At 42.2% G+C, this 24,945-nt stretch overlaps 2 protein-coding genes, 1 long non-coding RNA gene and 1 pseudogene across 6 annotated transcripts in view; 3 read left to right on the forward strand and 1 right to left on the reverse strand.

Moving 5' to 3' along the window:
• Positions 1-2,907, forward strand: part of LOC146521088 (butyrophilin-like protein 2) — a 44,410-nt gene extending 41,503 nt beyond the window's left edge. For all 3 annotated transcript variants that reach the window (XM_085154388.1, XM_085154391.1, XM_085154390.1), the window contains 2 exons: positions 49-366; positions 2,420-2,907. In XM_085154388.1, the coding sequence (XP_085010514.1) occupies positions 49-366; positions 2,420-2,511 (410 nt within the window). In that variant the 3' untranslated portion in view covers positions 2,512-2,907. The remainder of the gene's footprint in view (positions 1-48; positions 367-2,419) is intronic.
• LOC146521089 (uncharacterized) lies at positions 547-2,424 on the reverse strand. Its single transcript, XR_014873212.1, has 2 exons — positions 1,878-2,424; positions 547-1,633 (listed from the first exon to the last, which is right to left on the reverse strand). It is a non-coding gene; the product is annotated as an uncharacterized LOC146521089 (long non-coding RNA).
• A 3,172-nt stretch (positions 2,908-6,079) lies between the features above and the next one.
• LOC146521090 (uncharacterized) lies at positions 6,080-13,189 on the forward strand (annotated as a pseudogene). The gene is made up of 6 exons (XR_014873143.1): positions 6,080-6,215; positions 7,757-8,104; positions 9,840-10,172; positions 10,259-10,360; positions 12,473-12,804; positions 12,871-13,189. The product of XR_014873143.1 is annotated as an uncharacterized LOC146521090 (transcript).
• Positions 13,190-14,207: 1,018 nt separating this feature from the next.
• On the forward strand, positions 14,208-17,753 carry LOC146521091 (uncharacterized). Its single transcript, XM_085154589.1, has 2 exons — positions 14,208-14,644; positions 17,039-17,753. Exons 1-2 carry the CDS (start codon positions 14,611-14,613, stop codon positions 17,401-17,403), a joined length of 399 nt encoding a protein of 132 aa, XP_085010715.1. The 5' UTR covers positions 14,208-14,610; the 3' UTR covers positions 17,404-17,753.
• Positions 17,754-24,945: the final 7,192 nt, after the last annotated feature.

The following is a 24,945-nucleotide window of genomic DNA, read 5'->3' on the forward strand; positions in this document are numbered from 1 at the left end:
CACCAATCACACTTTGTACAGCTCATGTTGTGTTTGTTGTCCTCTCAGTCTGTCAGGTGGAGGTGGAGGAGGGGGCGGAGTCTGTCCAGCTGCCCTTCAACACCACACAAAACCTGCCTGATGATGCTAAAGTGGAGTGGAGACACAATCAATACAAGGTCCACGTGTATGAGAAAGGCTCTGACCAGCCTCACAAACAGCACCAGGTTTACAGAGACCGAACGAAGATGAATGAAGACCTGCTGAAAACTGGAGACCTCAGTCTGACCCTGAAACAGCCCACAGAGAGAGACAGTGGAAGATACAGATGTATAGTGAACAGCACACAGATCTACAGATACAAAACTGTGCAGCTCAAAGTCAGAGGTTTGTGTGTACATGTTTACACATCTTTGTGAGGACAGAACATTGGCACTATACTCGTGGGGACAAAATGTCTGGTCCAACAAGTTTTAAGTCAAATGTGGTTTTACTGTCAGGGTTACAGTTAGTCTAAATTTTACCTGAGGGTTCAAGTTTACTTTATTTATACCCATAGATAAATTGGCTTTATGGAAATAATTATAACATTTGGCATCCCCTCACAAAACACACACCCACCCATTAAACCCTGACAAACACATTTGATTATTACACAAGCAATAAAAAACAATATAGATCAAGATGAATCAAATAAAACAGTTCTTATTGTGTTTAGTGACGGCAGCAGAGACAAAACTGTTTTCTTTGAACTAGAAACCTTCGTCTAGAGGAAAGAAGCTACAGAGGCCAGGGGAGTCCAACCTGTTGTCTCCTCAGACGCAATTTGACACCTCTGAGTCTCCCTCTTTTTCTTTTCCTTTTGTCACTTGTTCTGTTAAAATCTCTCCGTATAAAATCCGGCATACATGAAGTAAGGTCTTTACCACCATACGAGACGTTAAGTTGTAGCAGCTCCTCACGGGAGTAAACAATCTTCAGCTGACTCACAGCCTCACACGCATCAGGGGAAACAAGCCAGCACAATGTAACACCCGTCCCACGTTCTATTGAGAGGGGCGCTGGGTTCCTGTTGTTACTTTCCTACTGATACTCCCTTTTTAATGCTTATGGTATTAAATATGCAATAAAACTACACTATATGGAAACAAACCACACACAAGCAGGTCAATTATAACGTTAACTCCACTTTAGTGAATGCTTAATTAACAACACAAAAGAAAATAAGTAAAATCAATAAAGTTTGTTAAACAATGGTGAGGTATCTACCTCAACAGAAACAAAATAATCAAAGAATATTGTGGGCCCACACACACTCTCACCAACACACACACACCTCAAGTGCTACAGTCTTTCTGCTAGCAAACCCCTCGTTGCAGGCCTGAGTCGTGGCTCGGGTGCGTTGGGACCTAAAACAATATGGCCGCTTCACTTGTTGCCAAGCAGTAAAAATAAAAAGCACGTGCAAACAACAGTACTCACACCTCCAGGCAGTTCAAGGGGATAGCGGGGAAACTGGGTCACGGCTACCAGCAGGCCGCGGCAGCAGCACTCACAGTCGTCCTTTCCACGTGCTCCCACGTCAACACATAACTTCAGCACACCAGCAGAAGGGACGTCTCTGACACGCCAGCAAGACGTCCGTCTCCTCCTACTGAATCACACAACCCCGCTAAATGCCAGTTCACATGCGATAACATTCAATCTTAGCATTAGCTTAATAAATAAAACAGAGCAGATCAAGAGCTTAGCGAATATGCTCGGCTACGCTAGCGGCTATGTTAGCAGTTGTGCTAGCAGCTGTGTTAGCAGTTGTGCTAGCGGCTAATCGCGGTTAGCAGTTAGCCCGTTTTACACAATAACATTGGGTACAACTGTCAGACAAAATTCACATTTACCTCACAGTAGGGTACAACAGTTCTCGACTCCAGTTAACTATCCGTCAACCCGAAAATACGTCTGTCGCCTTCTATGAACTCTGCGTTCACTCGACGCTGTTCAGCTCTCGTCTCTCTCGCTTCCTGCAGCACACGGCTCCCCACTTACTCCCACCCATCTACCTGAGACTACTTCAGGGTTCACTGGAGCTGTAGTACATATCAATACCATATCAAAAATAATGACATAAACCTCAAAATACAAATAAAAAGGTTGTGCATTTAACTGACACACATCACATACTTTGCAGGCATTTGTATACATTCTTGAACACATTAAACATTTGCAGCTAACTATCAATTTTAATGAACAAATTTAAATAATGAGCTACTTATATAGCCAGGGCTACAACAATAAAAATCCAACAACAATGAATAAAAAAGAATCCATGTCTCACTGTTAGTGGAGCAATTATCACCTTGAAAACCCGTCACGTGTGTGTGTGTGTGTGTGTGTGTGTGTGTGTGTGTGTGTCTCTGACTGTGTTGTGTCTCCTCTGCAGGGAGAGTTCAGGTCCAGGATCAAACAGGGGACATCAGGAACAGAAGCAGCTCCATTGATCCGACTCCTCTGATGGCTGATCAATCAGTTTGATCTGTGTGTTCTTTGATTATTGATCAGTGATGTCAGAGTGGAGTCAGTGTGATGTTGTTGTTGTGTGTTTGAGACTTTTAGTGTCCATGAAGGTCTCTGCTGCCGTAGATCCTCTGAACTGTGACAGAGGTCTCACTCTGGAGGAAACTCTCAGCACTTTCCAGCAGCTCCTCCATCATGGAGGACGTTCCCTCACTGTAACAGGTGGAGGAGAGAGGAGAGGAAGCACAGGTGGATCCTCTGAGGAAGAGGAGCGTTCCTACAAACCACATGATCACATGACCAGAGGACAAGCATGTGCAGAAACACATTAAAGTCAGCCTGTAAACACGTTTGTGTAAATTCTAGTCGTGTTTTTCTGTTACATTCAAATAAAAGCAGAGAAAGCAGAACAAATGCTGAAGCTGTCTGTTTGAAATAAAGGAGTTACAGTACTCACACACACACACACACACACAGACACACACTCACACTCTCACACACACACACACACACACTCTCTCACACACACACACACACACACACACACACACTCTCACACACACACACACACACACACACACACACTCTCACACACACACATCTGTCCAGCAGCTGTCTGAGCTGCAGTCTGTATTGTGTGTGTAATATCTTCATATGTTTCTAACATTACAGTTTTATCTTCAGGTGTAAAATCAGCTGCTCTGCTGTCTTATCCCCTGATCCTGTGTGATTGATTCGATCCTGCAAACGCCACAAATTTCATTTCAGCTTTTATTTGAAAGCCAGCGAGTAAAAGGATCAGCGATAGTTTTCAGAGCGATGCCAAAGCTTGGCTTCCTCTCCTACAGCAGCTTTTCTTTCTTTTCTCTCCCTGTGAAATACAGCAGCTGGACCTTTAGCTGCAACACACTGTGAGACAAACTGCACACAAACAGTTTGTGTGTTTGCTGATGTTTGTTGAGCTGATAGAAACGCTGCATTTGAAATTAGCTGACACTTCAAAAACGTTCGTCCCTTTATGCTCGCTGCTCTTCAGCAGGGCTAGCTAGATGCTAAAGTAGCGCTAACACAACTTCCAGACACCTGCAGGCGTTCAGGTGTTGTCCCAAAAACATATCAAATAAAAACATGGCCCACTTTAAGCCCTGACTGTGACTCACAGTTTGACTCTTTGGTCTCTTTTTATGTGATTAATAAATGAACAGGATTTCCTTTCATGTGTTTCTGTTTAGGCTCAAATCACTTTGATGTTTGAAGCTCGCACTGATGAAATAATAACTCCCCTCAAATGTGTTAAACCTAAAGTAACCAGCCTGCTTGAACATGTAAGGAGTAGAAAGTACAGATGCCTGTAAATCCTACTTAAGTACAGTAACAGAGTATTTGTACTTAGTTACTTCCCACCTCTGGTCACCGTTTTATCCCATATGACTAAAGGCAGGTAGGGGCTGGCTGGATTCAGCAGAGCAAACATCTAATGTAGTCGTGGGCTCACAAGTTTCTCTCTGGATGCTGTCATGGTGTAGTTGCCATGGTGACACAAGGTTTGGCCCTGACCAAAGCGCTCGGCGCAGACATGGTAGATTTGGCCGTCACTAAATGATGGAGGCGGGGAAGCGAGACTCAGACGGGTCAGGTATCCTGGTGTTACTGAGGAGAACTCTGCTCTCTCTTTCTAGTCCCTGTTATTTACTCACACTGTCCCATTTAAAGCAGCTGAATCCTCTGTGATGCTGTTCACACAAATATGGTTGGATCACGCTGAGACTGAAGGGACTCTGACTGTCAGCTCACTCTTGAACACACTGAGTTTCTGGGAGTCTGGCAGATATGAGACCCTCTTCAGGAACTGAGTCAAAGAAGAAAAAGTGGATTTTTTCATTTGATCGTCATTTTTCACTGGACGTGGGTAAAACTCCTGGATATCAAAGACATTCTGAGGATCACTGAAGTTAAACGGCTGAAAGTTTAAAGAGAATTGTAAAATGATAAGATAACGATTGACTAATAAGATTATCTGACAGGTCCTTAAAGTGGCCCCTTGGTGGAGCTCAGCAGGACGACAGGTGGCTGTGAGCTCATTTTAAAATAATCATAGAATAAACAGAAACATTAGCAGATGACGTTTGAAGGCTTTACATGTGTTGGATATGAATGTTTGGAGCCCAGATCATCATTTGTCTTGTTTCAGTGTGAATGTTTTTCTCCATGTTGGCCTGAGGGTGGAGCTGTTTAGCCTGTACTGAGTATTTGTCACTATGATGAGTTGTGGGTGGAGTCAGTGATTGGCTGAAGGTGCCTTCTTTAAAGCGGGAACACTGGCTAACCGTGTCTGCAGACTTTGTTCATCTAAATTTCACCACAGTTTGTGTGTCAGTTCTTCTCAGAGAGTCTGCAGGACAGTTTGGTCTGGAAGCTCCTCCTGTGTCCTCGAGGATCAGAGTGTAAAATGAGATGTTTTGTGCCCGTGAACAAAGATCTGCTGAACTTAAAAACCTGATAACGTTCCCCCTCTGAGATCTCCATCATCAGCAGGTAAACAGTGAGATCTGCTCTGAGCTGCTCTGTGAACACAGACCACACTTTGTGCTTTAGACTGTTTGAAACTGCAGCATTCAAACAGTGGCGGATCTAGAAAATGTTACATGCAAGGGCCAGAAGAGGGGGATCAGGTCTATGCAGGATGGCACATACCTCTTCAGTGAAGCATGTGAAAACCCCCTATACACAAATGGAGTACATTTGTGCACAGTAACTGAAAACTCTTCAATATGAGAAGAAGAGAAAGCAACACCAGAAACAGCACACAGTAGACATAACTACCAAAATAAAAGGTTACAACAGCAGAGAATACCTGACATGAAATTAGGGCGCACAGGAGGGCAGGAAACCGGAAACCCAACGAATCAAAGTAAAAGTAAAACTAAGAAACTCTGACAATAAAACTAAAACAGGAGATAAATTAAATACCAAACTCACAATGACATGAACTATGAACACTGTGCAGAAATACAGCAATCACAGGCTTGTTTATTCACTTAATTAACCATTAAGTAAACCGTGTTCGGTGTAACCTGCATGAATACCAATCAACTACATTTAATTTGACCAGATTATGATAAATGTAACATTTTACAGTGTATTTATGTAACAAAATACATGGAAAATTTCCCTGTAATTAATTTAGTTAAAGTCAGAATTTAAGGCATGACCTTTTTGGGGGTCCAAACTCAAACTATGAAATAACAGTGAGGACAGTTGATCATATTATTATATTAATACTTTTTCTTTTTATTTAATTATTTATTCGTTTTTATTATTTCACTCACACACACACACACACACACACACACACACAGCCATCATCTATACAGCTTCTAAACTTACTGTCAGTTTTGCAAAACTAAAACTGTAATTAGGTCAGCTTACATTAATATAAACCCACGTGGATCAACCACGTGTTCCTGAAAGCAGCTCGCTGTCTGCAGTGTCTGTGCTCACTGCTGCTTCTCCTCACGTTCATGTTTAGAGTTCTGCAGAAGGATTTTATTTTGAAGGCTCTGACAGGAAGTTGTGAGGTGTCTCTGTCTAACTTCAGAGGAGGAAACTTTGTTCAGTGCGTCAGCGGTGCTGTGATCGAGCTGCGTGCGCCTGTTCCTCAGAGTTAACGGGACTTTCAGCGGAGAGGAAGATGCTGCTGCGGCTCGTGCTGCAGGTCCTCGGTAAGAAAGCACACACGCAGACTGACACACACACAGTGTGTAACACGAGCTGACTGCATGAAGCCCCTCTGTGTAGTTACTGTGCTCCCTACATGCGGGCTTCATGTGGGGCGGGTCTCCCCGTGACAGCTGAGCTCATCATCCTGATATCTGCTTGTTAAGAAGTGCGTCAGTGCTCGTGTGCGTGTGATTCACGGCAGAAATAAAAGTACTTTGTATAAAAACTAAAAGCTTGTCTCACAATATTAAAAGCCCCGTTTACCATAGAAAGCACTTTAATGTGTCAAAAATGGTTTTTGTTCACAATAACGCCACGTGCACAATCATCTATGTTCAAGTTCACTGATTAATAAAGTTATAACAATCCTAAATCAACAAATAGACATTTTTCTCTTTTTTTATTCAACACCAGATGTTACTCTGTGTGTTTGTACATTTTTAATGCTTAGTCTCAGAATAACTTGTGTCCTGAATTGCCCCCTTATAGAAATCCCCCTGAACAGGTCCCCTCCCTGGTCCTCTGGTCACATGACTTACAGTAAGGTCCACAGTAAGATCGTCACCCCTGTTTTTGTTTTTCATACATCAGAATGTCTCACTGTGACTGTTACTGTACAAACTGATATCTTTGTACGGTTGGTGTTCATTTCATGTCAGGAGATAGAACAAATGTGAAAACTAGGAAATATTACTGCATTATAATATTGTTACTATATTTAAGAAGTATTATATATGCTGGTGGTACCAGGACAAACGTCAGTAAAGGTGTCCATGTAAAAGTGTGTTTAGACGTCGAGGTCAGGTGGTACAGCTGCAGAAGTGTCACTTCATGAAATCAGTATGTTCTTAAAAGCTTTATTACGTTTCTCAAACTGTTTTTAACAGCTGTTATTATGGTTGTTATTTTTATTTCATGGGGTTGAAAAAACTGTCATGAAAAATGTTTCATCTGCTTAATGAGAACTTCCTTCTTTTCTAAGCCCGACACATGAAAGCAAATCAAAATGCACGTTCCCTTTGGTTTAGTCACCCCTGTTATATCCTGTCCACTCGGTTACCTGTGTTTGTGTGTGTGTGTTGTTTTTATGGTTAAAAATTAACTAACTAAACTTCTTTTATAGATGTCCTTATGATTAATTGAAGGGAGTAAATTTACAAAAAAGAATATTTAAAAAAAAATGAAAATGAAACAAAACCATCCGTCTTCAAAGTAGATGACGCCTTTTCTTTAATAATGCTTGTTTATTAACACGTTCATCGTTTGCAGATTACAGTCAAGGATTAAAAGCACTTCATTCGTAACAGAGACTAGTCTCAGAACGTTTCACTTCTGTGTTTTTCAGACGTGCATCAAAGTTTTCTTTGATGTTTTTTAAACATCCTTCGAGTTAGTTTTTGTTGGATGGGAAGAATCCATGTTTGAGTACTTAGCAGAAAACGTGGCTTCTGAAACCACTTTCCCCACGATAAGAACCACTAGAAAAATCCACAGCATAAGGTGATTAGTGTTTTTTGTTGTGTGTGCTTGTGTCTCCTTCAAGTTTCCCAGCATGCCCTGGCTGTGGTGGTGGAGGTGTATGAGGGGGCAAAGTCTGTCCTGCTGCCCTGTCAGTACACAGGTCTTATACTTACGAACCCCACAGTGCTGTGGACTCGCAATGATCTCGACCCCAAATCTGTCCACGTGAGACGAGAGGAAACAGATGATGTAACAGGACAAAACCAGCGTTACAGAGGGCGCACATCAATGAGGCCTGATGCTCTGGACACTTTAGACTTCAGCCTCACTCTGAGAAAACCCCAAATGACTGATAGTGGCAACTACACCTGCTCCATCAGAAATGAAAGGGCAGAACTGAAACTGACCGACGTACAGCTGCATGTCAAAGGTAAGAAACCCAAACAAACAAAAGAAAAATGTCAAATTAAAGGTTGATAGAAAAGGAATTTCTTTTGCTGAAAACTGGAAAATGGCATTAACATTTTCCAGATGTAACCAGTCTGCAAACATCAAAATCTCACAGGTAGATTTTTTGGTGTTTCTACTAAATCTGGATGATTTGATTCAGAAGGTTTTACATCCTGTATACGCAGGAAAACCTGCAGCTCACAGGCCTAATAGAGACCGATGTACAACATGTAACAGAGGATGTCATTTTAAGAAGATAAACTTGACCTCTGGAACTATGAATGACAGGATGATAAAGTGCTGCCAGCTGTTCTTTATTCCAGAAGAATCCACTTCCAATCAAGTAGCTTTCGTTTATTCATTTATTGAACAGGAAGCAGGGTTATGCATTCATAATGTGAGTGTGGAGGTAGTGTGGTAAGGGGGTGTTATACAAGGGCCAACATGAGAAATTAGTGACGCTCCCTTAACGGCCTCAAGCTGCCACTTGTGGCACGTCTGGAGGAAAGGCAGATCATTTTGAATGTTGTGGATCCAAAACTTGGCACCGCCTCCATCTATGATGGCCCAGGAGCTCCGTTTCTGGGTAGATGACCTGACACATACCAGCATCAGGCCGCCACATCAACAACATGTTGGGAGTGATTGAATCAAAATCAGCTACGTTTGAGGGGACATAAACATAACCAGGGGCTTGGAGTTGACGATGCCCTCTACTTTGCTGAGTATGGTCCTAAAGACTTCTTCAGTGACATGCTCCGAGATGGTGTAGAGCTGATTTGATGGAACAAATCTCCCGTTCCCATGAACCACCGTGTGGAGCGTATGGAGGGTTGAAATGGAGATGCTGGCTGGCCAACTGTTTTCAGAGCAGGGCCGAGATGCGATCCTTGACATGACGATGAACACCAGGTGCTGCCATCTGTACTGTGTATGTACCACATGTAGTGAAATGTATATAAAATTTGAATAGACACTGAGGAGTGGAGGCCTACTGTAGGAGAGCTTTGGCTGGACCCTGCAGAATCCAACCAGCAGTACAGCTCAGGTCCTCTTCATGGATCCAGATGTGCAGGCTCCACTGGAGTCAGGAAATGTGGGTAATCAGAGCCAATCAGCAACAGTGGTTGAGCTTGATGGAACAGCCCATATGACCAATCATGATCGTGTATGGTAAATGGTCTGCATTTGTATAGCACTTTAATTAGTCCCTAAGGACCCCAAAGCGCTTTACACTACATTCAATCATCCATCCATTCACACACTGGTGATGGCAGCTACATTGTAGCCACAGCTGCCCTGAGGCACTGACAGAGGCGAGGCTGCCGGACACTGTCGCCACTGACCACCACCAGTAGGCAAACATGGGGTTAGTATCTTGCCCAACGGGGCAGCCTGGGCTCGAACCACTGACCTTCTGATTAGTGGCTGACCTGCTCTGCCACCTGAGCTACAGTGTATGTCTCTATCTTTATTTACACACATGTTCTGTTGCTTGTTAGTGCTTACTAAAGGTAGCACTGTGAAGACTATTTGTATGGATTTTATAGTGTCCAGTTTAGTTACCATTTTAAACAAAAAGAGAGAGAATCATGATATTTATATATTATTAATATGTATTTTTACTGGTAGCAGAGATCAGAGCATGTCAGTTCTCTCTTTACCATGAGCATGGCTGCTGCTGCTTCTGATATTATGGTTCATTTTCCTCGTAGATCAGCAGGTGGAGGTGAAGGTGGAGGAAGGATCAGACTCGGTCATCCTGCCCTGCAAAACAACACCTGACCTGCCTGAAAAGGCCATAGTGGAGTGGACTCGCCCCGACCAAGAACTCACTATGGTCCATTTGTATGTAAACAGAAGTGACCATCCTAAAAATGTAGACAACCTTTACTGTGGTCGCACAAAGATGAACAAAGACCTGCTGAGAACTGGAGACCTCAGTCTGACCCTGAAATACCCCACAGAGAGAGACAGTGGAGGATACATCTGCACCATCCACAGGGACAAAGACATCCTGAGACAGAAAGTAGTGCTGCAGGTCAAAGGTCAGAGATGTGGAAAAACATCAGGGGTCAGTGCAGGAGATTGAGGTTCAACAGTCATGTTGATATTGTTTCATGTTTCTCAACAGAACCATTTCCGTCCTGGGCCACAGCTCTCCTGGTTTTTCTTGTTCTTCTTCTAGTAGTTTCTGCGGGTCTTTTATTTCAATTCCGTCATTATTTGGTGTCAGGTGAGTGTCTCCTCCTACACTACCCATAATGCCGATGGTTAGCAGAGCTGAAGAGAAACTTCCAGGTTTGTTCCAGAAGTCAGAAAACCTCCTTCAGACTCAGTCATTGATCAGTGAACTCAATCAAAACCCTCACATGGAAAAATGTGCTGACAGTAATTAAGCTCAGTCCAGAAGAAGTGTAATAATAACAATTTTCAAGAACATCAGTGAGGTGCAGATTGTTTGCCATATTTGGTTAAAGGTGCCTTAGTGAGTTGCACTTCAATGAAAATTACTCATATGAATGGGGATTGAAATTTTTTCTCAACAAGACAAAGATGATGTTTTTATAAGGAAAAGGTAGAAAATGAGGTCAGGCACAAGTTACAAGATCAAGTTAAATGTTATGCGATTTAAACAGTTCAAGTTTGTGGTTTGAAACAATGATGTGCATAATATATTTTAGTAAGGTGTTAAATATGAGATGGTTAATATGAGCAGCAGACAGGATTTCTCTCAGAGCTCTGTAGACTGTGTTGATCAGATGAGTGTTGGACCGTAGATGTGTACTATTTAATTCAGCAGCAGACAGTAGGTTCACATTAATGGAAAAGAAGAGCAAAGATGGAGTTTTAACTTTAACTCACATATGATGCAGGCATACATTTCTGTTCTGTCCAAATCTATAAATAAAAGAATACATGTGATCAAACCAGGTCAGCATTCATTGTTCCAGAGTTTCATGTCAAAGCAGGAAAAGGGTTAAAGATGAATGTTCAGTATACACAGGTCACAGTACTGTTAGCTGCTCAGTGGGTAGAAAATATGAGACCGTTAATACTTTATTCATCCCGCCATCTTACCGGGTTAAGGCTGCCAGCCTCGTCAGCGCCATCTTACCCTCCAACCATACATACATTACACAAACATCACATGGACAGGTCAGAGAGGTAAACAATGGAAAATGCACAACATGAGGAAAGACGAGGAGAAAAATAACTCCCCCCAGACTGAGCTCCAACTGGGAGATCGGGGGGGTGAGTGTAGGTGTGCGTCAGTGTACATGTGTGTGTGTTCTGTGTTCAGCCGAGAGAAAGTGTCCCTTCACCCGGTTAAGCTAAAGTCAACAATCTTCTTCAATGCGGGCGGCCTTGAATGAGGGGAGAGAGAGTCACAACAAACAGTCTTATTATCTAAAGGAGAGTTTTGTTATTCCCGTCAGCTTTTGCCTTGAGCATCCAGCTGGTGCCAGGGGGGCGCCATGAGATGAAGATGGTAGTTGTTTTGGTTAGGGCGAAAAAACTGCATCCAGTATTACAGCTGGTGTAACGTCCGTCACTGGTCAGCAGGTCTCTTAATTCCCGTTGTTCTTCTTCAAGATCTTATCCATAATGTGTTCCAAAAACACAGTCTGAGTGCTCACAGCCCATCGTCTATCATGTCGGCCAGCCTTGTGGGATTTTGAACAGCTTCATCTGCTTCTTGTTCTTTTATAAGCCAGCTCCAATCAGCCTGAACTCTGTTACCGTAGTTCTGAATTGGTAGATGTCCTTCAATGTCCTCCATCAAGAGTGTCGCCAGACACACGACGCAACCGACCATCGAGTATCCAGAAGCAAACGTCTCCGCAGGACAATCGGGCCCTCCCAAGCAAGACTATACAAAAGACATGAGAAGCTGAGCAGGAAAGATGAGGGAGAGGAAGAAGGAGAAAGTGCGACCGCCTCCATCAAGAGCCAAGAGACAAGATCAATAATTTGTTGGGATTTAGGTTTATCAAGAAATGAGAGCTGCTCCATCCAGAGTGGGATGGATGCCATCTCTTCTAACAAGACCAAGTTTCCTCCAGAAAGATTCACAATTATCCATAAAGCCCACATCGTTTTTTGGACACTACTCAGACAGACAGCAATTTAAGGCGAACATGCGGCTAAACATGCAATTCAATATCATTTTTAGTGACCACCCGTCACCGGGTGTCATTACTGCCGATGTGAATAACAATTTTACTGAATTTATGTTTACCTTTTGTCAGCAGTTTTACATTTCTGTGCTGTGGTTTGCTTCCATCATTCAGTTTTCTCTACACCTCTGAAAACCTGCTGCTGTCTGTGTTTGTTGTTCTTTCAGTGATTCCAGTGAAGGTGGAGGTGGAGGAGGGGGTGGAGTCTTTCCAGCTGCCCTTTAAAACAACAAAACACCTGTCGGGGAAGTTCAAGTGATATGGGAACGTTACGAGCCGTTCCAGAAGGCTCACGTGTTTACAAACGGCCCAAACCAATTTGAAGAACAGCACGAGGTTTACAAAGACCGAACTGTGATGAACAAAGACCTGCTGGAAACTGGAGACCTCAGTCTGACCCTGAAACAGCCCACAGAGAGAGACAGTGGAGAGTACAAGTGTTTGGTCTGGAGGAAGGGAACCTTCATCAGAAAGAAAACCGTGAAGCTCAAAGTCAAAGGTTGGTTTGTCTGTTTGTTTGCTGGCTTGTGTGATTGTGTCTGACTGTCTCGAGTCTCCTCTGCAGGTCCAGGATCAAACAGAGGACATCAGGACCAGAAGCTGCTCCATTGATCCGACTCTGAGTTTTACCCTCACCACTCGCCTTTTTGTTCATTTAGTGAGTTTTAATGTCACAGCGTGATAATACAGGAACACACGTTTCACTTTAAGTCCAGTCACATCCTCAGTCTGTCTTTGATGTGTGTGATCAGCTATTGTTCGACGTTCCTCATCTGTTTCTCACCATCTTTACAGTCTGTGCTGTTTAACCTTTTTAAGCCATTTTTGGGCTTTTTCTGCACTTTAATTAAACACTTTTAAATAAAGGTTTTACTTTACTTATCGTTTGGTTTTCTTGTGTCTTTTGTATGCATTATGTTGCACACATAGTCTAGTGTTACCTTTGTGTTTATTTTGGGGTTTTGTTTGTTATCATTTAAAGCTTTGTGTGTATTTGACTTTTGGAAATTAAAATGAAGAAAATATTTTGGTATTAAGAAAAAGTCCCAAAGTAATTGTTTCAACAGAAGGTTGTTATTTTTACATTGTGATGGAAATGGAGAGCGGGACCAACTAAGTGGAACCAGTGGGCTGTGAGGTGTTGCACCTGGGACTCCTAAGGTGAGGGACCCGTCCTCTCCTCAGAGGAAGAGAAATGAGAGGCCTGTGTGTTCGTTCCTCTGACAGCTTCTGCTGTTTTTCACCTGCTTGTCTTGAGGCAACTGTCATCATGATTTATAAATAAAACTGAGTTGAACTGTTTGGGTTCACAGTGCACTGAATGCATCATTTGCTACTGTGGTGTAACCAGTGTTGGGACCATGTGACCTGCCCAGAGTGTACAGCTGGAAATGAGCAGCTTAACTACAATCTGACTGGTTTCCATCACTATGTTTCTGATTCATTTACATTAACTCACATGTACCTTCATGCACGGGCTGTTTATAGTCCACATGTGTGTTTAACCTCAAACGTAAACTCATTTTTGATCGTTTTCATACTGCGTCTATCGGCTCTGTAGGCCCATGTTTCCAGAGTGTGGAGGACATGTTTTCTGCCTGTTCTCAACTTTCTATGAGCCTCCAGTCATCCTCTGCGACAGAGGAGACAATTAAGTGAAGTTAGTGGGAAATATTTAGTAACAGAAACACGTCCTCCTCCCTCTGTAAAACATGTGTGAAGGACTGCAGAGTGATCATCTCCAACATGGCGCGAGCTCGTTAGCTAAAACCAAAGTGATGCTTTAAACTTCTTAAACACGCTGTACTACTTTTACAAATTATTCCAAACATTTTCTTAGTAATTATAATACTTAATTTTTTAAACATTATTAATTTGTTTTAACACATAAGAACTGCAGCAGGAGTGAAAGAATAAAACTCAAAAAACAAAGTCATGAGCTTGAAGAGTTGAATTTTATTTTTAAAGCTATAAAAACATTTTCATAGGTTGAAAACTTATTGTCAGTTTTGCAGAACTTCAACATTTCTATTAGAGAGACTAAAACTGACGTCCTCCCTTTCAAACCTTCTTTTCAGCTTCAGGTTCCAGCAGAATATAAATCCACATGTTGCTAAAAGCTGTCAGTAGTCTGTGTGAGACATGCTGTAACGCTTCTCCTCCGAGTTTAATGTTGAAAGTCCTTTTTATTTTGAAGGAACTCAGGAGGGTCTTCTTATCAGGAAACTTCTCATCCTGCACCAAAGCCTGCAGTGCAGCGAACACCACTGTGATTTCTAACTAAAGGTTTTTCCCAGAGAAGGAGATGCTGCTGCTGTTGTTCGTGCTGCTGGTACTCGGTGAGAGCGCTCTTTGAATGCACACACACACACACACACACACACACACACACACACACACACACACACACACACACGGTTATTTAAAATAATTTGAAGTGTGTAACATGTATAACTACTCTCTGCAGTTACTTTACTCCTGCTGAAACCTGCAGGCTTCATGCTCATGATCCTGGTATCTGCTCATCTGTTTAAGAAATGTTCCTGTCCTGTCTCACTAATACTACCACAGTACTGCCTGTAGTGAAGTTTGGCCACGTTAAAGGTTATAAAAGAAGCCTGGTGCCAGATCTATTGTAGCTTCAGCTAAATCAATGGGAACAGTGTGTTTTTGCAGCAGGTCAGTTTAACAAAGTGCTCATAATGTCAAATGTATTAGTTGTGTTGTGTAGTCCCCACACTGGTTCATCCTGGTGCCTTTTTAAGCTTCACTGATTCACAGGTCATCGTTAAACTTAACAAACAACATTTAGTTTTTGGTTTATTTGTAACAGTTTGTTCCAAACGCACAAACGTGCTCTGGTCTTTTTAAATTGAGGACTTTTGGCTGTGCAGTGTGTGTCAAAGCACCAGATGTCTGATATGGAAGACCAAGAGATTCACACACATTGACATAAAGCTTTTTTGATTTGGTGTTTAATTGTACAGTAAAATACAGATTAGTAAATACATGTAGGATTTTTTTTTTAATTTACTTTGGAGACTGACCTGGATTTTTTTCTACGCTCCTGTTTGAACCATCAGCTCTGCTTTAGCATTGCTAACAGGTGTGTGTGCTCGTACAAAGGACTTTTAGCTCCAGCATTCACACTCTGTGCAACATTGAACCTCTTAAGCTAATGTGCTAAAACAGCTAATGCTAGCATCAGTTTGTGTTACTCTAACCAATCAGAGAGCTCCTTTCATCACACTGCATGGCTGATTTGTTAACTGATTTCATAGTTATTTTCAAAAACATCTTTAAAAACTGAAAATTGAAAAAGTACTTTTTGCATTGAGAGTTTAGCTTTTTTAAACTTCATCTTCAAATTGAAATCCTTATTACTGGAGTGATAGTAGATCTAGAAATATTCACTATCAATGATTCTGTTTTTAATTAAATTATCACACAATAATTAACTTTGTAAGTGTCCAAATAAATAAAAGAAAAATAATTAGCAGATTCCCACCCTCATACATTTTGTGATGAAGACGAACACACACTCTCGCTCTCACACACACACACGATAAGATTTAAGTGGATTTATGTAGCTGTGAATTTTTAGATGTTTGTTTTCCAGATGTTGTACATTTGTTGTTGGTTTTTCTCTTACCAGTAGAGCAGTGAGCGATATGCTGTTCATTTCTATTTGTGCTCATTTATTACATCTACGTCTCCTCCACCCCATGTTTTCCTCCTGCCTGTCCTGCCTTAGACATCATCATACTGTACACCAGATATATTTTTAATAACTGAAACAACACAAATAGAAATGAAGAAATAAAAAGATAAAAGAAACACATGAACCAGAGGAGACAGAGCTGATCTTGGCATTCGCATCATAATTCTGATGCTGCTGCAGAGGATTTAAGAAGGAGAGAAGAAAATTCACGAGTCGATGAATTTACTGATGCACTGTAAGTTCTGAGTTCACTGCAGCATCTGGCCTTTCTGTGTGGAGCTTGCATGTTCTCCTCCTGTATGAGTGGGTTCTCTCAGGGTTTCCTCCCACAGTCCAAAGACATGCAGTCAGTGGGGTTGAGGTTAATCTGTGATTTTAATTTGCCCGTAGTGTGAATGGTTGTCTGTCTCTGTGTCAGACTAATGGGTCTAATTGCATAATTAGATATCCACTATCTGTGGCTATCCATTAGATAGCTTGTATTCATCTCGTGCAGTCTTTCACCGGTTCATGGGAAACCCAGTCAGCAATTTTCTGTTATCTGAAACGTAGCTGCTGCAGTGCAGCTACACTTTCTACACCTGTGTATGTAGGTCAGGGGTCACTGAGCTTACCGAGCCAATAATTAGTTCTAAAGGTTTTAGAATCAATAACATGATAACAAATTTATGCACCTGTCTGATTTTGTTTAAACAATTATTGCACACTTTCTGTAAATCCAAGTGTGTGTGTCTCCTATATGATATATTTAACTGACATTTTTATTGGAACAACCAACGATTGTTGGGCAGGAAAATAATGACTATTAACAAGGTTGCCCAAACTTTTTCATCCCACTGTATGGAAAAGCTCTTTTTTAGAGCTGTATCATTTCACACATAAAAATATTAAACCTTTCCACACTTGCTCAGATGTAGGGAGAGAAAAATCAGGGGGATTTCAGTCTCTTTCTATCCTCATTATACGGGTTAGTTAAAGTTAATTAGTGTTTTTTGTGTTTGTCTCCTTCCAGTTTCACATCATGCCCTGGCTGTGATGGTGGAGGTGTATGAGGGGGCAAAGTCTGTCCTGCTGCCCTGTCAGTACACAGGTTTTGTAGTTGAGGACCCCACAATGATATGGACTCGCACTGATCTCAACCCCAAATCTGTCCATCTGAGACAAGAAGAAACTGATGATCTGAGCGGACAAAACCAGCGTTACAGCGGGCGCACGTCAATGAGGCCTGATGCTCTGGACACTGGAGACTTCACCCTCACTCTGAGAAACCCCCGACCGACTGATAGTGGCGACTACACCTGCTCCATCCGCACTGGAAGGGAGGAACTGAAACTGACAGACGTACAGCTGCATGCCAAAGGTCAAAAACCCCAATAACGTCTGTAATTACAAGTCAAAGATGAGTACAGTGCTGACACAGGTCAGAGGTCACAGTAAAAGGTAGTAGAAAGGGGCTAAACCTAAAAAATGGCAGAAACATTTTCTAAACGCAACCAGTCTGGAAACATCAAAACAAAATTGGAGAGAGAAAGAGACCATGACTGGGGAAATCTGAGGTAAACCAACATGAGCACATGAGGACAGGACACAGAGACAAACTGGTCTGACTAAATGAAGTCAGATGCACTAAAATAATACAAAGGTCATATAAAATAAAATGTAAATACAATAGAAAACTCAAATGTGAACATTTTATAATTCCAGCTGAAAGACTGGGTCAAAGACACAGGACCATCACAAACACAGATGCCTTGATTATCATCAGAGTGACTGCTGCTGCTCATGTTGTGGTTTCTTGTCCTCTCAGACCAGCAGGTGGAGGTGAAGGTGGAGGAAGGCTCAGACTCTGTCATCCTGCCCTGCAACACAACACCTGACCTGCCTGAGGACACCACAGTGAAGTGGACTCACTCTGACCGAGAACTCATGATGGTCCATGGGTGTTCAAATGGAAGCGACCACCAGGACGACCTTTACTGTGGTCGCACGAAGATGAACGAAGACCTGCTGAGAACTGGAGACCTCAGTCTGACCCTGAAACACCCCACAGAGAGAGACAGTGGAGGATACATCTGCACCATCTACAGGGACAAAGACATCCTGAGACAGAAAGTAGTGCTGCAGGTCAAAGGTCAGACATGTAGCTACAGGTCAGAGGTCAGTGCAGATTGAGTACAGCGTTCAGCAGTCATGTGATATTGTTTTGTTTGTCCACAGAACCGTTTCCGTCCTGGGCCACAGTTCTCCTGGTGTTCCTGCTTCTTCTTGTAGTTGTTTCTGCGAGTCTTTTGTTTCATTTCCGTCATGCCTTGGTGTCAGGTGAGTCTCTCATACTACACTACCCATAATGCATATAGTTAGCAGCTGTCCTCTGGTGGTTTCTTGACTTGTTCCGCTAATTTATTCATTAATATGTAAATATTTAATTTGCATATTAATGATCAAAGAACTGCCGTCCCATTGTTCATCTTACTGCTATCTTACTCCGTACAGTTGTCTATACATGTTTCTGTACATCGTTACCTGCATATACAAACTTCAGTTGCTTATGTAAATAGGACCACTTTGTGTTTTCCTTTTATATTTTACATCCCCTTGCTATAAGAGTTGTGTAACACCCACATTTCTCATTCGTGGGAGTTTTTTGTATTCTTTTCCAATTCCACCAGTAAGATTGGGGAGACCTTTTTCCATTACATTAGCCTGTCCCTGCTGGTGGTGTCGTTCAAACAGAAAACAAGTCTTTGTTAGTCTGTAGATGTTGGAGGAGCTCCTCTCAGAGAGTCTGCAGGACAGTTTGGTCTGAAAGCTCCTCCTGTGTCCTCGAGGATCAGAGTGTAAAATGAGAAGTGAACAAACACCTGCTGAACTTTGACCTCCAGGAGAAAACCTGATAACGTTCCCCCTGTGAGAACAGCGAGATCTGCTCTGAGCTGCTCCGTAAACACAAATCAGACTTTGTGCGTTAGATTGTTTGAACCTCCAGCATTCAGTGAATCTACAGATGGATGATTCAAACAGGACATGGCATTTCTCTACACCTCTGAAAACCTGCTGCTGTCTGTGTTTGTTGTTCTTTCAGTGATTCCAGTGAAGGTGGAGGTGGAGGAGGGGGCGGAGTCTGTCCAGCTGCCCTTTAAAACAACAAAACACCTGTCGGGGGAAGTTCAAGTGATATGGGAACGTTACGAGCCGTTCCAGAAGGCTCACGTGTTTACAAACGGCCCAAACCAATTTGAAGAACAGCACGAGGTTTACAAAGACCGAACTGTGATGAACAAAGACCTGCTGGAAACTGGAGACCTCAGTCTGACCCTGAAACAGCCCACAGAGAGAGACAGTGGAGAGTACAAGTGTTTGGTCTGGAGGAAGGGAACCTTCATCAGAAAGAAAACCGTGAAGCTCAAAGTCAAAGGTTGGTTTGTCTGTTTGTTTGCTGGCTTGTGTGATTGTGTCTGACTGTCTCGAGTCTCCTCTGCAGGTCCAGGATCAAACAGAGGACATCTGGACCAGAAGCAGCTCCATTGATTGGACTCTGAGTTTTACCCTCACCACTCGCCTTTTTGTTCATTTGTTCATTTGTTCATTTGTTCATTTGTTCATTTGCATTTCTGTCATTGGTGGATCCCGGAGACGGTGCCTGCTGATTGGCTAACTACATGGAGACAACATATTTACACAGGAGCATGTAGGGGTGGACTGCCTTTGTATTTGATCACTGTTTTCTCCTGTTTTTGTCAGTTTTGGAGGTACGCTGCTGTCATTTAATTTCTTTGAGTATGTTGTTTGTATCCTTGTCTCAGGGACCAAGCAGTAAAGCATAAAGGACACAGGTGTTTAATTTAAAAAATGGGGTTTTATTGACCCGAAAGTATAAACAGATATTTAACAAAGCCAGAACTTAAACAGGCAGACCAGCAAAACAGGTCAACTCAATATACTAAGCTCAAGATAACAATTAACAAAACCTCAAACAAACATAAGACAGACTGACCTCCTGAAACGACACACGGGGGAACGTTAATACTGGTTTAGCTAAACCACATGACACACGGGGGAAAAATGGCTGCCATGTAACTAACTAATACAAAACAATTAAACAAACTTGAAACACCCTCCAGGCAATGAAGCATGACGGCTGTCAGTGGTACTTCAGCTCTCCCACACCTTTGCCAGACAGGAGAGAAACCCCAGGTGACTCAAACACAGAAAGATGTATTAATCTAAAACAGAACTTTGACCTTGCAGTGTTCATATGTGTGCACGCCATATAAACATTGGAAGGTGTAATAAAAACAAATAATAAAGGAACAATATTGGACAATGAGTAGAATATATTTAAAGTAGTGACAGCAAAGCAAACTAAAGTGAAGTAATGCTGAGGTGTGGCTCATCCTGTGCAGCCATCACACCTTGAGCCCCGTTTGTTTGTTGTATTGCTGTTAGCTCCACCCCGAAGCTGAAGTCCGCTCCTTTGTGTTGAACCCACTCATTGTAAATGAATCGCCATCAAAATGTACTAATTATGCGATGTGCTGCTCACGGTCACACAGGGATGGATCACCCGTATATTATGGTCTGGCCACGGCTAGACGGGCCGTAACAATCAGTTTGATCTGTGTGATTGATCAGTGATGTCAGCATGATCACAGGTCCATAGTAACCATAGTAACGCTTTTTGTTCTCACTCGCCTTTTTTTAACTTGTCAATTTGGTTTTGATCTAAAATATTATGATAATTATTGTTCTATGAATTTAACCTCGGTCGTAACAATTTAATCTGATCCAGTGTTGTTGTTCTGCTGTGGTGATGGAGCGGCTGCTCCTGACTACAGATGGATGATTCAAACATGGCACACAGAGAAGAAGGAGTAGAAGAAGAAAGCTGGATGCCTGTAATGGTGATCTGCATGGATCAGAGCAACAGTGAGAAAACATGGAGGAACCTTTAAGGCAGCGGTCCCCAACCCCCGGGCCTCGGACCGGTACCGGTCCGTGAGTCGTTTGGTACCGGGCCGCGAGAGTTGAGGCTCAGGTGTGAAATGTATAGTTTTCAGGGTTTTTTATCAGTTTTCAGCTTTATTTTGTTATCGTTTTTATCATTAACTCGGTTTTCCTGGGTCTTTTCATGTGTGTTATGAATAAATCTTCTTTTTTTCTGTACCAGTATTAGTTTTATTTTGTTGTATTTATCCGCGACACCTTAAAGGGCGGTCCATGAAAATATTGTCGGGCATAAACCGGTCCGTGGCACAAAAAAGGTTGGAGACCTCTGCTTTAAGGAACAATGTCAAGACAGAAAAACAGGAAACACACTGCTGAGCTTCAGATTCAGAGTCTGAAACAGCAACAAAACACTGCCAGTGAACACAATCCAACTATTTAGTGTGTAGTGTATATGTTGAGCTCTGAATGTGTGTAAGAGTCCAGCAGACAGTCTGATCCACTTTGGCTCTGCTGAAGTCTGGATGTAGATCATGGAGGAGTTTCTCACTTCAGGCTCTGATCCTGTTCTTACACACTGAGGTTTTGTCTCGTTTTCTTCATCCTGCTAAGCTGTTCATGTTCAACACTACAGAGGGAACAAATCCACTCAGGAAGCAGCTCATCTGAGGTCATTTGATCATCAGGTTGATTTGGATTCATTGAACATGATGATATTGCTTTTTGAATTATGATCATATTGATGGTAAGTCATAACACAGACAGCTGCTCTGACTTTCTAGATTTCTTTCTTTCTCTTTATGTACCCCTAAATTACAACAACAGTCGTCTCAAGATGCTTTAAACTCTAAGTCTGTGTAGTGTCTCAGTCATCCAGGTCATGGTCGTCTCAGCAGTTTGGAAAAAAGTGAACAAACATAGAGTATGCTGTGCAGAGCAGCGAGCAGTTCTCAGACCTCTGGAGACACCAAGCAGCCACTTCATGCTCTCTTTCTAGTCCCTGTCAGGACTCTTGCTGCAGCATTTTGGATTAGCTGAAGGCTTTTCAGGGAGTTTTTAGGACATCCTGATAATAATGAATTACAGTCGTCCAGCCTGGAAGTAATAAATGCATGAACTAGTTTTTCAGCGTCACTCTGAGACAGGATATTTCTAACTTTAGAGATGTTGCACAAATGGAAGAAAGCAGTCTTACATATTTGCAAGTGTTATCTGGCTTCATGGTTAAAGCTGGGTGTCATCTGCATAGCAGTGCACACCTGTTCAACCACTCACATTCATTTCACTGTGATGTGCATTAAAATGAAGCTCCACAGGCTGTTGGACAGTAAGCTTTATAGTTTCAGTTGGTCCAGTTTAATGTGCAGCCATCACGGAGAAATAATCAGCAGCACTGAGAGCGCGCTCAGCAACAAAACCATTATTTCACTGCTCTGTGCTCTAAATCAGCAGGTTAATGATTTGCTGCAGCATTCGTTTTCACAATAGTGTTCTTTTATAGATTTTTCATCCCTCTCTGATAATGTGTTTTAGTAGGTGGAGCTCGTAGGGATCATTTTTTGTGGAGTGATGTGATCCATCAAACACCCTCTTTAGATTGGTTACATGCTGCCAGCACCGCCTCTTTCATGTGAACGTATGAGCAAACTCTGGGTTAACTTAGTGAGTTGGTAACCAGCCTCGTGTGACTGCTTATCCTGCTCATCACATGTTGGTTTGTCCAACCTGACTGTAATAATGAAAACCGTCTGTTCTTCACTGGGATTCCCTTTTGTCCAGTTTGGGTTTTGAGTCCATTTTATTATTGTGTGACATTTAGAGGAGGACGGTAAACCTGTCCTGGTCGAAGAAGAGAGATTGCTGCTGTTCTCTGCAGTGCTTTAAGCATTCAAACGACAAACTCTGTAACATGAGTTCACTAAATGAAGCCCCTCACTGTAGTTTACTTTATTTCTGTAAAGTCGCATTATGATCATCCTAAAAACTTGATTCTGTTCGGATGTAGATCCAAGTGACAGACTCACCTCCGTCCCCTCAAACAGATCCCTCAGTCATGGACGTGTTCGTACAGCAGCTACTTTCAGCTGCTCCCTCATCACAAGACGCTGTCACAGCACACAGCTCTGCATGTTTTACACCAAATGCAACACAAAGGCGATTATTGTCACCACTGAACATGTTAACCTCTACACTATGGAGCCATAAACCTCTGTTCTTACAGTATAGTATGCTTTCATTATGTAACCCGGGTTAAAAAGATGCATAAATAGTAAAAGATAAGTAAAGTCTAAGAATATAAATATCAAAGAGTTCATTTATTTAAATTTTCTTGTTTATTAAAAAGATCAAAGTTCATGTCAACTGATTAAAAACATGTTTGCATTGTTTAAAATACGTTATCTTTCTTTTCTTGTGACTTGTTTGTGAGAACTGTAATTTCCTACGGGGATAAGGTCTGTGAAGGTAACACAGGGTGGAGAAGGAAAAGGAGAAAAAAGAGAGCGCGAGGAGAGAGGGCGGTGGTGCGTGAGTTACACGGAGCATCCGGAGAAGCTAGCTTGTTTTTATGTAGTATCAGTGAGTGTGTTTCGACTTTTCAGAAAGATAAGTCACAGTGTCAGTAAGTTAGTGACGTGACACGTAAAGTTTCGGCGTGAAGCTGCTGGACTGTGTGTTTTGTTTACTGTGGCCGTGCATGCATTGAGTTAAAGTGAGGCTAACCCAGCCGTTAGCTAATAAGGACTACTGTAGCTGCCGTTTCGCTAAAGTTGTGGGACGTAACAAGCTGCAGAGGATCGTTACCGAACTGGATAACGACGGACACACCCCGGATAGTCACTCGCTGTGTCCCATTTCGGGGTCTGCACGCTTGAAGTACGCATTTTAAGTGCGGTTACGTCACCGCCACGCGACGACGGCTGTCCCAATTCGAAGTGTACTTGAAATGCATACTCCAAATGCGCCGTCGATTTCCCCAAATATCAAGCGTGGTCCGGTGCACGCTTCGTGGTCCCATATATCCCACAATTCATAGCGCGGCGGTGGGTGTGGATAATTTTGCCGCAAAATACGGCAGAAGGGAGCGGCCAAGAGTGAACTGTCAAAAGTAAGTACTGAATATGACGTCACTTATTCATGTGCGAATGTTTAATAACGAAGAACATTAAAACATTGCTGTTGGCCACATGTAGGCAAAGTTGTGTGACACTAGTGATGTTTGTACTTTCAGCATTAACTTGGTTTTAAAGCCTCTACTTGTAAATATACATATAGTCGACCTTAATCTTACAGAGAATCTGATGATTTTATGGATAATTAAAGTCAGTCATATATCCACAAACACAACAAGCTGAAAGTCAGTGATATATATATATATATATATATATATATATATATATATATATAATCTGACAATACTATAATATTGGCCATATTATATTTACATTACCATAGTGAGATGACTTTAGTCTCATGAACAACATTAACTAATTATTGTTTACTAGCTAATCTTAAATGACTGTTCAGTACAGAAATGAAGCCCTTGAATCATGTTTTACAGTCCTGTGGTTTCAGCCTCAGATACTCAACTAATCAAAGTGATGTCATGACAAAAATGATTGACCAACAAAACAGTTTTCTCTTCATTTCTGTCAAACAAAGCTGTATGTAACGCGGTTAGTATCATGGTTGCTAGGCAACCTGAACAGCGCGACGAAGCATATACCGTCCCATTTCACAAGCCTCTCACTTCCGCACTTCCCGTACTTATAGTACGCACCGTCCGTAGTACGCGTAGTGTGCGTACTTCAAGCGTGCATACTGTGAAATGGGACACAGCCACTGTGAGTGCCCGCGTCACTCAGAGTACCTCTGGCAACGTGGGAAGCTAAAACAGGAAGCTTGTGGAGCACGTGGAGATCACGGACCTTCCTCATCTTTGTGCTGCTGCATTCAGAGCGGAGTGTTTCTGAAGGA

Source organism: Neolamprologus multifasciatus, chromosome 3 (assembly GCF_963576455.1).
Source record: "Neolamprologus multifasciatus chromosome 3, fNeoMul1.2, whole genome shotgun sequence".
NCBI classification, from domain to species: Eukaryota; Metazoa; Chordata; class Actinopteri; order Cichliformes; family Cichlidae; genus Neolamprologus; species Neolamprologus multifasciatus.